At 31.2% G+C, this 14985-nt stretch overlaps 1 protein-coding gene across 1 annotated transcript; it reads right to left on the reverse strand.

Annotated features, from left to right (window-relative positions):
• Positions 1–4245: 4245 nt before the first annotated feature.
• LOC140047746 (interleukin-6 receptor subunit beta-like) lies at positions 4246–13130 on the reverse strand. Its single transcript, XM_072092781.1, has 10 exons — positions 13121–13130; positions 11759–11986; positions 10202–10343; positions 9711–9835; positions 8504–8658; positions 7987–8143; positions 7553–7626; positions 6662–6785; positions 5439–5549; positions 4246–4922 (listed from the first exon to the last, which is right to left on the reverse strand). The coding sequence occupies exons 1-10, from the start codon at positions 13128–13130 to the stop codon at positions 4810–4812; spliced, it is 1239 nt and encodes a 412-aa protein (XP_071948882.1). The 3' UTR covers positions 4246–4809.
• Positions 13131–14985: the final 1855 nt, after the last annotated feature.

Below are 14985 nucleotides of genomic sequence, written 5' to 3' on the forward strand. Positions count from 1 at the left end.
AAAAAATAACTAAATAAATAAAGATGATTTAGATTTATAGCAAAAAATGTTCATCTAATTATATTGCTTTACTACAGGTATCACTCTGTTAATATTCATAGAATTACATTACTTGTATTGTTTCTTTTTAAAACATAAAATGTGTTTAACATACAAAATAAAATTGAAATGCTGAACAGACCTTGACGGAACTCATCCTTTTATTTCATATATCAGTCATTTGCATAAGAAACATCTTATTAAATTTGCAACTTTTCATATCAATCTATATTTTGCATAGATGTGATGCGACGAACTAGAGAAATAACTAGGCAACAAAGATACGAACAGGACAGGGAATCTTTGAAATGTCTGCTATATCTGTTAATGCAGATATCAAAACAGCTTCAAAAAGGCATAGCTGATTGAGAATACAGGCCTATTTGATAGTAACTATGTCCAAGTTGTCTCTCTAGTTTTATAAATAATACCTCTATGATATTTTGTAATATTTTTCTGTTTTATTCACCACACAAAATAACTCTCCCAATACTCAACACCTTTGAATTTTGACCTGTTTCGTAATGTTTTAGAATTTGTGTGTGATAAACTTGAATCATTCTATTTTTCAAATTAAGTTTGAAAGTATAATATGGAAAATTGTGAAATGACATCCAAAAGAAAAGTATCTTTTGATTAAATTATCCATCGTCTAAATTTGGAATATTCATTTACAGAAATGTCATGGTCATGTGAATTACTTATATTTTTGTTTGTACAAGGGACATAAAAGAAAAGTAGTCATTGTGCTAAATAGTTGAAATAATAAATACTAAAGCTTTCAAACTATTTTTCTACAAGTGTTTTTTATTTTGCTCTGGCCTTTTTAACTTTGACCATTCATTTCATGCAAGCAATGATGCCAAATAATAATGAAAAATGACCAAACCTTCAACAATGTTTTGAGTTAACTTGTATCATGATAACTAAATATGTAAAAAAAGGGCACTTTTTTTCAAAAAAATGTCAAGCATTTTATTGTGTGATCTGTATTCGCATAGCACATACGGTAGACTGCGTTTATACCGTCTTAAAGAGCCATAGTAAATGATTATGTCAAAAAATAAAAGGGTTGAATATTTGTCAATTTTTGGGAAAATTTTCCTGTCCTATAGTACAGGTATTTTTTTAAAAAAATGTTGACTTTTTAAAATTCTTATTATGCAATAATTTGCATAGCGCATATATAATGTACTAGCGCGTTATTGCCCTCATACAGAGCCATAATAAAGAATTATGCCAAAAAATAAAAGGGTTGGACTTTGGTTATTTTTTGTCTGTGTAGTATATTATTACAGCTGGGATTGGCAAAATAGCAAAAAAAGGTAACAATTTCCCTGAACTATAATAATATTGCATCATATCATCTTTATAGACGTAGTGAGACTAATAGATAGTAACCATAACATTTTAATAAATCATGTAAAAATTGCCAAAATAATAAACTTTCAAAATTCTTATTCTATATTTTTGTAAAGAAATGGCAAGAGGACAGAGTAGTCCTAGAGGGTGTGGTCCAGGTTTTTTTTTCATTTTTCATATCGAATATGACAATCACTTCAAATAGTTTTTGATTAGGAAATAAAATATGATGAACGTTCTTTAATTAAAACATTATTATATTATTCACAGAAGAAAGTGTTTTCAAAGATTACAGAAAATTGTAAAGTAGACTATATTGGGTGTGGTTCTTGCTTTTTATTACAGCATTACGTCAAGCTAACAGATATTAATATATATCATATATAATCGATAATCGATATAACTATTATTAATTATATATATGTATTGATATAGTATTTTTTTGATATGCATATGTTGACTTTAATACAAATTCACCACATTATGTGTACATCTTCGTATTTAGGAAATAGCATGAAATTAAATGGACCATTTATTAAAAGCAAATTATACATTTACTGTACACACATTTTACTGTATTAAAAATAGAATTTGTAATGGAATGTCTGTAAAAGAACACTTAAAATAAATAGCACATTTCAAAGCTATCAATATTATATAACAATCAATATTACCAACAGCGCCATGCAAACTGGGATCTTTCATCTTAAGGATTGCAAGACCCCAAACTTGTAATTGAAATTTGGACCAGCCTAAAAGGGCCCTGTCCGGTTTCCAGCCCTAAATCTGTGCCACTGTACATTGGGATACCATAATATTAATCATATATACATTAAGATGTACAGTATTGTCCCCCTGAAAAAATAATTCTTAAAACAATGTTTGTTGAAAATTCTATTTTTAATGTAACATAATAGTTATCCACTTTGACCAAAAATTGGATCGAAAAAATATGTATTTACCTGAAAAAATGTAATTTAAAGCAAAAAATGTTCAAATTGGCTGCCAGCCAATGGATTTTTGGTTGAATTTTAACATTTATTTCGTCATTTTATAAGTTAAAACAAGATTTTTTTTCGTTTTTTTTTCTATTGAAGTGATTAACTTTATGAAAACTACAAAATAACATATTCAAAGTCTGATTTAATTAATCTTCATTTTTCATGTTTTTGAGGGACAATACATCTTTAAGAATTGCATAAATTGTTTTAAAAATACTTTACATTCGTGGAGTCAGCTGACCATGTGTATCTGAAACTGCAATGCATAAAGGGTCTTTCACACCTGTCCCGGCACGGTTCCGGTCCGGCGCCGGAAAATCCAATCGAACGTCAATGTTTCGTTTTCACGCGGCTACGCGCATATCGATTGGCGCATAGCCGCGTGAAAACGAAACATTGATGTTCGATTCGCCGGACCGGAACCGGGCCGGAACAGGTGTGAAAGACCCTTAACGCCTGTTCATACATAGTGTGGGCCGCCAGTCTATGTACTATTCAGAAAAGGGTAGGTCTTATATACTGTATTAATATATACAATAATATGCTAAACAAAATATTTATCCAAAAAAAATTCAATTAAACAATTACGATAAAATGTGTTTTTTAAAATTAAATTTAAACGAGTTAATATTGGTACATTCTTTCAAAACAGAAGGTAATACATTATATAAAATACAAGCAGAATAAATAAAAGAGCGCCGGAAACATTCCAATTTAACTTTGGGTACCAGCAAGTCTCCCCTGGAAGCAGCCCTAGTCCTCATAGAGCGTATCGGAACAGTGGAAAATCGTTGGGTGATGTATCGAGGGGCAATATTGTAAAATATTTTACTTTGACTATATACACAAATATGAATAATCCAGTTATAATTACAGTAATTAGCCCTGACTGCCTTCATGACAATCTGCCACTGATACACAGTAGGCCGGCTGGTCATGTTTTAAAAAAACTCTGCTTGTGTATACATACTGTATACAATCTTCTGCCCCAGTAGGACCTACATTGAGCACCTTTTCATGAAATTACCTCAGAGTACAATATTTACAATTTATAATTACAGGCATAGAGAAATGCTGATACACTGAAAAATAATATTATAAAATGAAGATGAGGACATTTGCTACAAAGATAAAAAGCTGCCTCAATACAGATTCAAACCCATTGATATGCAGGCATTATTACCATGGTATCAAATCTGATTGGATAATGACACCGAAAGTAAAACAAACATTAATAAGATTCAAAAACTTCAAAATCGCGCTATGCGTGTTGTTCTTCAAGCTCCGCCTCGCACCAGCACTCACATTCTTCTAACATCTCTCCACATCATGAATGTGTCACAGAGGGTGCAGTACCAGGTAGGCTGCCTAGCTTTTAAAGCCATGAACAATATTGCCCCTCGATACATCACCCAACGATTTTCCACTGTTCCGATACGCTCTATGAGGACTAGGGCTGCTTCCAGGGGAGACTTGCTGGTACCCAAAGTTAAATTGGAATGTTTCCGGCGCTCTTTTATTTATTCTGCTTGTATTTTATATAATGTATTACCTTCTGTTTTGAAAGAATGTACCAATATTAACTCGTTTAAATTTAATTTTAAAAAACACATTTTATCGTAATTGTTTAATTGAATTTTTTTTGGATAATTATTTTTTTATATAATAGTTTTAAATTTAAATGTATATAGTAGATTCGTATTAGTTAAGTATAGTTTTATATATTTTGTCATTTTTAAGAGGGCTCCTGAATATCAGCTGGCCTGCGGGTTCAGCTGGAAGGGTTACCCTCTATAAATAAAGTTGAAATAAATAAATAAAAAATGACTTTTTGGCACCTGAATTTCAATATTTTAATTACACATTTGGTCTTTGTTGTTTGTCAACTATATTGTAATGAACATTAAAATAATTTATAGCTCTATTAATAAATGTATCAATACAGTGAAACTTGAAATGTATGCTTCATATCAGGGTCAACTTCCTATAGCATTTACAAGTATTTGTGCCATAATTTATGTGCATTTCAAAATTAAAAACTTTGAATCTTTAAGTTTAAATCTATTTTTAGCCAATTTGAAAATTATGAAAGACAGTAAAGTTTATTATAATTGTAACTAATGGCAAGAATTTAGCCCAGCTGACTTGTGGCACTCACTGTTTGGTGCGATAGAAAGACTAAATAGGTTAACAAATCTACGAGCTAGATAAATGTGTATCTGCCGTCTGACAACTAGTCCCGCTTCCAGATACGTAGTTCCCAGAAGAAAGTGTGCTTCTGTTGATTAAATAACTCTCGGAGTCACACTCTGAGTAAGGAACAGAACTGTCTGCAAATGGGTCAACTGAGGTCAATGGTTCTTCAGAAATCATAGCATCATTTTGTACTTCAGTCAGTAAATTTCCATTACAGAGTTGAAGGTAACGAACATCTGCACTGCCTTCTTAATTCGGCGTACAGTATTATAAAAATTATGAGTACTATTGACACTATTATAATAACTGCTATATACTCCTTGCCTGAAAATAAAACAACCAGAAAATGTATATAAATATATATATAAACATACATTTTAATAATTATCAATCAATACATTTTCTCTGTATTTTTTTTGTTGGTGGGGGGAGTGATTTTTCTACTGTATTGAAGAACTTTCTTATAAGTAGTGGGGGGTGTTTCACTGTACCCACCTACTTTTTTAACATTTCTGGAGGTCCCACAACATGAGATTGAACTATCTAACTATTAAACAAAAAAATTAGGCTTTTTTAGAAGAAAAGCAAAATGTTCTATTTTATCATAATAAGATAAATCCTTCTGGAAATAACACATTTTAAATTTATGTACACATAACCAACAGTTTGAGGCTCAGTTTATTTTTTATGTACAAGTGTCTTTTAATTAATACCAGATACCTGCTTACTAAATTTGTACTATTTGTTTTTGAAGTGTGAATAATTAAATAAAAAAAATAATCTTCTAGATTCATACAGACCCAAATGAATACTGTTCTGAAATTCTAAAAACAGTCTTACCTATGCCACTTGCAGTTAATTGACCAGCAACAAAACTGGAGCTAATCGTGGTATAACCAACTGAATTGTGTGCTGTGATGTTTACAATGTAGTCATTATATAGTGCCAAACCTACAGTATGAATCAAATTGTTTTATGGTATACATAATCAATTAGTTTGTTTCACATAAATCATCTCCGAAAAAAAAACCCCACCAAAATAAGATCTGTCTACACTATCAAACTAGTTTGACAAAAAACAAGGGGTGATGTTCCCAAATAAGGTAGTGATATGCTTAATGCTTAAATTTCTGCTCAACCGACCTGTTCACTCCACATTCGGTGTAAATGTAAGTACATTTCGTATTTTTTTCTAATTTTATACGGTCATCATAATTGTATAATTGTAATGGAGGGGCGGATCTAGGATTTTGATAAAGAGGGGGCCGATATGGGAAACTAATCATCTAGGGGCGTCCGAGACATGCTCCCCCTGAAATGTTTTTTTTCTAGACGCCCGGAGACAGCATCTGAGGCGTTTTGGCCAGTCGATTTTTGTCATATAATTATCTGAATATAGTGTGTTTTATAGACCATATTTAATATACAGAACTGTTTATTATTATTTTTTTTCGTCAATAGCCTAAAGCCTGTTTTCCTGTCGACGAAACGTTACGACTAGTTGCATTATAATTTTAAAATAAAATTTGAAAATAAATAACGATAACGATGATCGAACCGGACTGCGAATATTTTCACATTTTTACGCAATCGTTAATGGTGGTTACTGAGACACATGGACGTGAAGTTTTGCAAAGCCAAGGCCGGTCATGCGCAGCCGTGCCCGCTGAAAAATTGAAAAAGTTACTTAATCTAGGCTTTACACTAAAGACAAACATTAAATTAAATTGTTTTTATATTATAACTTAGTTTTACTTAAGTAATTGTGTATTGTAACTGTTAAGCTTATTTTAACTTGAAATGGAAGGCAATGTCATTCAATTTACTTCTCAACAATTTTCCATTACTTTACACTAAAGACAAACATTAAATTAAATTGTTTTTATATTATAACTTAGTTTTACTTAAGTAATTGTGTATTGTAACTGTTAAGCTTATTTTAACTTGAAATGGAAGGCAATGTCATTCAATTTACTTCTCAACAATTTTCCATTACTCAACACAATAGTGCCATTTTTCAAGTAGCTTTAGGAGTAAAAGGTATCGGTTCATACAGTATTTACCTGTAAATTCAACTTGAAGTGATGTGTTGTATTTTGTAGTAGCTATATCCACTTCTCTATCATCAGAAAAAACTGTTATTTTGTATTTAAGAAGATGACCATTTTGTTTTTCTGGAGGTAGTTCCTAAGAAACAAATTAGTTTTCTTTTTAATTATACTGTAACAACAGGAATGATTCTTTTTTTTTTAAAGAAAATGAAGATTTATTTCTAAAGACATTTGCATTTGTCAAAATCTTAATGAAATGTTAAATTATGTCACCATTGCATGTTATAAATATTTAAAACCATGCTATAAAAGTGTGGTATGAGGAGTATTGGAGGATCCCAATAATTTGTTCTGGTTAGGTAGCTTTTAGTGGGTTTCATCATGGAGAATTCTCCATGGTTTTATGAATCAGTTTCCTAAAGCTTAAAAAAAAAAACCAATCTTATTATACTGATTGATCGATCGATGTTTGGTGTATTATTTCATTTATCTGCTATTGTTAATAGCCTTTAGATAACCATCATAAGTTTGGATACTACAAACATGATGAAATAATTATGTATTTTTGTAACTTATACAGGATTTGTTGCAATTCAAAAGAATTTTATTACAATAATTTTTCATTTTGGTCATTCATTATCTGCCAAGTAAAAACTATAGATAGCATTATTCATTTTTTTATAAAAAAAAGAATCATATCAGCAGTTTTGAGGTAAAAAGTAAATACATAAATTCACTTTCATATACTCATGTTTGGTGTGCGCAGAAGTGTACTCTATGGTCCTCGATGTCTGCGAATATACCCGTTTATTACTCTCAATTCCTAACCCGCTCTACTTTTTTCACTTTTTCCGTCTGATAATATCTTTACAAATATATATTTTGTGGTGTTTATTTTCATACCTCCCAATTGCACGTAAGTACATCATATCCATCTTTCCTTTTGCAGTTACCATCCACTGTACCTTCCGGTGGTTCTGTTGAAAAATGTTTAGTTCAAACTAAATTAAAGGAACTTAAAATTGTTGATGATTTCATGGAAATAGTAAAAACCTTAATCAACTAGGGACCAGTTGCTTTTTGTACTTTTCTGTGGTTTTATCCTTGATTATCCACTTGATCAACAGAATGAATAAGTAAATAAAAAAGAAACTTAATATATCTTGACTTAGCTTTTTGTCAAAACATGAAAAAGTATTGCATCCCTGGTTTTAATATACAAACAAATACTAGAGGCCTACGGCAAAAATAAACTGTAGCTCAATTGAAGATAGAAGCAATGGTTTGCGATTATATGGTCAAACTTTAATATAATGCAAAAATGTATTCAACTTTACTTGTTTCTTCTTTCATGACAACAACAATGTCCGACCATTTATTAATGTTGCCTTCTCTTGAATATCTGACGGCAACTTGTACCTCATACTCCTTGTAGCCTGTAGGTATGTCAAGAATTTTCTCAGACAAATCGTCATGTGATCTATCACAAGGGATCTGAAAAACAATACAAAAATATCAAAGTTTAGTGTGAGCAGAAAAAGGAAACAATAGTGTCTATGAAAGTGGGAACTATCGCCCAACAAATAATTTATTTAAATTTTAATTAATTTAAATTTATTTAATACACTTCGCTTCCAGTCCATCGCCTCTCGTACAAATAGATTTCGTAATAGTTTTTACCCATCTGCCATTAGAATACTGAATCTTACAGAATGATGTGTCATGGCATTTTGTTCTGTATTATATTGTGCTGTAGTTTCAGAGATACACACTTTTAGGCGAATGATGTAATTGAATTGAATTAAATGTACATAACGTACATTTTTTTAGGTTATTGGATTTTTAAAAACATACCTCGTTCTTCTCTGGAGGTTTCATGTTTGGATACACCTCCTTATAACTAACAACGTAAACATGCTCTATTTTATATTTTGTTGGATCCCAATTTACTTTAAGTAACGTGTCATTTTCAATCCGTCCCACAACATTCTTTGGAGGATACATCATGACTATTAAAAGAAAAACAAGAAATTAGTGGCAGTGGTTTCAACATAATATATTACAATAAGAAAATGGCAATTCATTCATTTATCTAGTATGATTTTTCTGCTATATTGATTTTATATAATTGCCCATTCACTGCACAGTGTTATTTCCAATTTTGTGCAGAAATAGTGATTTTGAAATTAATTGTTTTACTTACTAAAACAGTTTTTCAAAATTGTGTTTATATTGTACTGTAGGTGGGGGTTGGTCTAGGGGGAAACAAACAAAATTATGAAAGACTTTTTTTTCCCCATGAAATTCTTATAAAACTAGAAGGCCACTATACAATTAGTATAATTCCCCTACATGATTTCCCCGACATTTTTTAAAAAGTTTTATGTCTAGTGCTCAGTGTGATTAGATTAAAGTGTACTACAACTTTTGAATGTGAGTTTGGTGTAATGGTTATATATCCAGCCTTACACTGTTGCGTTCCCTGGTTTATTTCCTGCTGTGAAGATCTTTTTTGTTTATCATCCTTATTATTTCTTTTAATATTTTATTATTATTTTTAATAATTATAATATTTTATATTTTAATAACCTAAGGTTACGTTAAGACTGATCACTACCAGATCACCGGCTTCTCTATCAAGGCCTATTGTAAGCTCTCCTAACCTGGTAACAACAATCTTGAGCAGCTGTGCAAGCTGCACAATTTCAGATGTACAAGTATCGTACCTCTATAGATTATTGGACTAGCATTGTGTTGTCTGGTTGCTGAATTGTTTTTCTTTTTTGGCAGAATCCATTAATTAAAAACGAGAAAGACCCAATTTTATACAATTGTATGTTTTTCTTCATGATCAACTCTATATATCGTTGTGATGATATAAGTGTGATGCATGCAATTTCAATTATTAGAGTCGGCTTATTTTCCACATTATTGCAATTATAGGCCCATGTTGGATTTCTATTTACAAAAAAAATGTAGGCAAGTTTGCGACCTTTAAAAGACTGAGGAAAAAAATTAATAACTTATACTAACTTATAAATTGTGTGTATATAGAACTTACTGCTATAGAAAGCAAAATAAGCAATGTCGTGGTCTCCTAAAGCATTTGAGACATGCAACTGTACTTTCATTCTGCCATGGTCATAAGCTAAATCTATATATTCATTATGTGTCTTTTTATAATTTCTACAAAAAAAAAAAGAGAAAAACATCATAATACATTTAGTCAATATTTATGAACAGTATATATGTGTACAGTTTATATATACAGTATATATAAATACCACAGGAACTGCAGAATATTAATTCTAAACTGCCTGGTAATAAATAAATTAATTAATTTGAAATGATAAATAAATCTGTGAGAATGAGAAAAAGTTTCAAACCAGGATATGTAGATGCCCTAACCATTGAACTTTCAAACTATCAAATGTGGCATATCTTCATTTTTTTGTCACATCAAATTTGATAGTGTAGACAAAGCTTTACATTCTGTCTTTGACAAGGCAAATCCATGATTATATGCTGTAAGCAAACTCTCCATAAACTTACAATAAAGGTACTGAGGCCCTTCCATAGTAAATAAGGTACTCATTTGGAAGGTTTGTATCCAAGTCTCCAGGTAGCCATGTGCATCTGAAATGTGTAATATTCGTCTCAAAGCATGTAAGATTTTTGATCGCTACCGGTCTACCTGTTGAAGGATATTAAATTTATTGTAATTGATAACTTTACTGTACCATGTAGTAATTGAGAAATCAATTAAGTACACAAAAAAGCTGACACAAGAATAAGTGGTGGCGCTAGACCACACCGAGATACAATGGTGAGGTATGATAAACAATCAAGACGTCACTCATGTGAATAAGGCCACCGATGCTAGTAGCTGTAAACATGTACGATTATTGACCGCTCCCTGTTTACCTGTTGAAGGATATTAAATTTACTATAATTGATAAACAAATTTAATACACACAAAGAAACATTTTGTTAGAAAATGATATTACAACATTATATATACCGTACTGACGCGGGAATAAGCCCACCCCCCTCGAACATGAAATCACGTCAAGTTTGGGGGGTGGGCTTATACCCGAGGATCCAAAAATGCAGATCGTCAAAAACAGCACATGTACACTGTGTATTCCACCATGCGAGCGAGCGCCCTCACGTGTACGACGTTGCCTCTAAATACACGAGGTGTAGAGTGTCGGAAAATTAAGCTTATAGTTCGTGTAATTTATCGTAGAATATCTTATTTTAAACATCAATTGAACAAGAATTTATCAAGCAGAAAAGCAAGTATACAATATTCGTTAAATAGAAATGTACCAAAGAAATTTAATAAGCTTGTTAATGGCAGCCGATACCAAATAGTGGTTTTCCGTTTTGGCGACTTGTAGCGTCGTGTGTGAAGCGATCTTTGACCGCGATGGAGTGTAAACAAAACAGGACCGCTAGGCCTCATATGGCCTAGCGTATATTAGCCTAGCTTGGTTATGATCAAAGGTAGGTGTATTCGGTGTATGGACGTCGCCAAATACAAAATAATGTATTACGACACACACTGTAGATCTTCGAATTAATGGGTGGGCTTATACCCGAGTGCCTCATTTTTCATGAAAATTAGTCAAAAGTCGGGGGTGGGCTTATACCCGAGTATGGGCTTATACCCGCGTCAGTACGGTATATATATATTTTTTTTAAACCATATTTAATGAGGGTGATCCATCCAGCTATTGCTGCAGTCATTAGGGACCCTTCACAAGACAAACATATACACAAGCTGCTCTACATAACAAAGTCTTATTACAAGTCTTTGGAAGTGGAGAATTTGGTCCTTAGAAAAAATCCTGACATGTGACGGGACTTGAACCCAGGACCCTTGGAGTGGTAGCCAAGCATCATAACCACCAAGCCACAACTCCACCCAAACAAAATTTGATAGGATATTCTGGGACCTGTTCACTAGATCGTTGACTGATGCTGCAGTCCTAGAATAAAGCCCATTCTGTTTTCTTAGAAAAGTTCATATTTATTTTGACTAATTGTAACATTTTATTTCTAGTTTTAAGGTTTAACTAAATTGAGTAATCGGAATATACCTACGTCCAAAAGTGATGAAGACCTCTTGCCTGTCATTAGAAACTCGACAAGAATATTTACCACTTTGATCAAAAGATGACATATTAATTCCCAAAATCGATTCATTAGATTCTAAAATGGTCTCAATAAAATACCATGTTATTGTATATGCTGTCATATCCAAGTTGCAGCGTAACTCTAATACATCACCCTCAATAAGTTCAAAAGTTTTTGGTTTGCTAGGCAATGTCACTGTAAAAGAAAAAATTTGTTCACCTATGTTATAGGTGTACTGGATTCAAAAGTGAAGGTGAAAGAAATGTCATAATCTACATTAAATGAAATGCTATTCATTAAGCATTATACGGTATATTTTGGAATATACCGTATAATAGCCACAAACGATGGGAATATTTATATATACGGTATATTCTTTATGAGACCCGTTTCTGCTGCCAAAAAATATACCGTATATAAAATATACCGTATATATACGGTATATTTTTGGCAGCAGAAACGGGGCCATGTATGGATCTCTCAAAAAAGAACTTATTCCCTAATTTTCAAATCAAATTATAGCAAATAAAGTATATTCTAATCATTCATTTTAGGAACAATTACATTTTTATAATAATATGTCCATCCATTTTTTCAACTTCCTTTTATAACCACAGGCTTTGTATATAATTGTTTTGTATAATTTATATAGATTTATATATATAATTTATATAGATTTTTATTAATTCATTTTTAAAATGTTATCTAAGCATACTACATATATGTACTACGTTCTCAAAATAATGTGTGAAACAGAGACTACTGTACATCTTATCCTTCTTTTTTTAATTTAAAAAATAAATAATCAAATAAAATCAAATGATCATTGCTAATAATTGATCAGAAAACTAAAAGTATGTGTGAGAATTTCACTGTATGCACGTACTGTACGAAAGTACAATTTACAACATTTCTATTGTTTTTTTAAAATTTAGCATCGAAAATCTTAAAATTGATTTAAGTGCATGTGATATTAACAACATGATGCAAAACCTTGTGCAATGTACTCAAAATGAAATTCTATGCGTTGATTGGATGCTGAAAAATATAAATTTGGAAATCATTGTGAAACAACAAAAGAACAAGGGTGTGCTAACCAATGCTTACCGGTATTGTATCAGGAAACATTTAAAAAAAAAACACAAAAACAAAGGAAGAAAATACAGATTTAAAAACAAAGTAAAAAAACAAGGTAGCCTGAAAACATGCAAGTCTGTGTCTGCAGTAAGGTCTGTCAGCCTGAATTCTGTGCAAGGCTGCAGCCTATTGTGATATGTAGCTACAAGCTTGGAATTATGTGCAAGTATGCATCCAGAAGACTATTCAAACCTGCAGCCATGTAGAATTCTATCCAAGGCTGCAGCAACATTATTTTGCAGCGGCAAAAGTCTGCTGACATTTAAATCTTTCAACTCATTAAAATATTTTCCTTATTCAACTCATAAGACATTCATAATTATTTGAACGCTATCAATGCATGAGACTGTTGTTTACAAAAGTGAAGAATTCCTGTGAAAAAAAAGTCTAAAGCCTGGGCAGTTGGTTCAGGAAAAAGATTCAAAAACATAATCAATTTAATCATACAAAAAATTATAAGGAAGTGTTTTATTTTCATAGAAGCGCAAAAAATATTTTTTGTTGACCTTTTTATAACTTAGAGAATGAGTAGGAAAAAATTAACTGTAAATATAGCACCAAAATAAATAACAACTTTAAGTTGCTATTATGTGATTAGAACATGTATGGTGTAAACAAAATGCCTCTCCCCTTGGGTAGGCATGTTAAAACCTATAAAAACAATGGACAAGAAATTGAAGTTAAAGATTAAAAACAAATAAACATGTGTAATAATATTAGGAATTTTGACCGTATTAGTAATTTGTAATTATTAAAAATTATGGGGTAAGGGGTAACATTTTCGCTAATAACTTTGAATTTATTGAACATATTTTGCATTTCTTGGTAACAATAAGTAGGGTACTGTATAAACTGTTTAATCAAAAATTGTTATATTCAAAAATTATGCAACATTTTGATCTCAAATAATAGTGGTTGTGTAGTTTTATTTAAAGCCTGTAGACAAAATTTTAGTATTTAGTGTTGTTGTGGGGTACACAATGCACACATTATGCATGACTTGTTGGAGGGTATAAATTATTGAAAAAAAAATTAATGATTTTGTTTTAATATGATAGGAGTTTTATAAAAACATATATTTCATCGTGAAATTACAGGGTGGATAAACTATTTTATAATTTATCGTGATTATAAACTAAGTCTCACTTAAGGCTTAAGGAGTGGAGTTGAAAGAGTCGTGAGTTACAAGCCTGGCACTAGGTCAGGATTGAACCACGGAACTTGGGATTGGAAGGCAAGCATGTTAACCACCAAGCTACAGCTCCACTACTTTAGATAGGGTATTTGGTTATTTTTTAAATACATCCTACGGCTCGCTACTGTTTTTAGGCTATACTGTATATGTAAATTGTTATTATTTTACAGATTGTACTTTAAATCAATTAATCGACTTATATAGCAATTTTAAAAATGACACTAGGGCCTACCAATTAAATTTGTACAGTATTTAAAAGATATTCTTTTTCTATAAATGTTCATCTGACATTTTCCTGTATCTTGGTTTACAAAAATGAACTCCGTAACAATATGTAAATGTTTCAGATCTGCATATCAGCTGCAGTTTAGCAATTCACACTTTCTCGAAAAATTAATTCTATTATATTACATCGTCAAATTCCAGTAAAGGAATATAATAGAGATACTCAGTTCTTTCAAACGTATGTGGAAGATGTGGAACTGCAGCTAATATGAAAATCTAAAAAATTGACATATTAATGAGTTTGAATAAACTAACTGTTTTCTTTAAATCAAGATGAAGTAAAATGTAATTGTCCTGTAATATTACAATACCATAACAGTTTTGTTTAGAAAAAACTATCTCATTTGCATTTGCAAACCAGATGAACAATTATAACCTTAGAATATCTTATCAGTTACAAATAAAAGATATAATTGGTAATCTAAACAATTTCTATGATTACTATAGACAATTGAATGTTTAGAATGTAAATTATAAAAAACAATTTACAACACAGAAGCTGGATATGTTTATTTAATATCCTCATATTTAAATTTCATTTATTTTAATTAATAATAAATCAAATAATGTATAGCTT

Source organism: Antedon mediterranea, chromosome 4, assembly GCF_964355755.1.
Source record: "Antedon mediterranea chromosome 4, ecAntMedi1.1, whole genome shotgun sequence".
Classification (NCBI taxonomy): Eukaryota; Metazoa; Echinodermata; class Crinoidea; order Comatulida; family Antedonidae; genus Antedon; species Antedon mediterranea.

Excerpts from the sequence above, each read along its gene's own strand:
- LOC140047746 (XM_072092781.1), bottom strand. Across the intron at positions 8,659-9,710 it reads TTATTTTGCTTTCTATAGCA|TCATGATGTATCCTCCAAAG; the intron begins GTAAGTTCTATA and ends TTCTTTTAATAG. Across the intron at positions 5,550-6,661 it reads ACTTCAAGTTGAATTTACAG|GTTTGGCACTATATAATGAC; the intron begins GTAAATACTGTA and ends TTCATACTGTAG.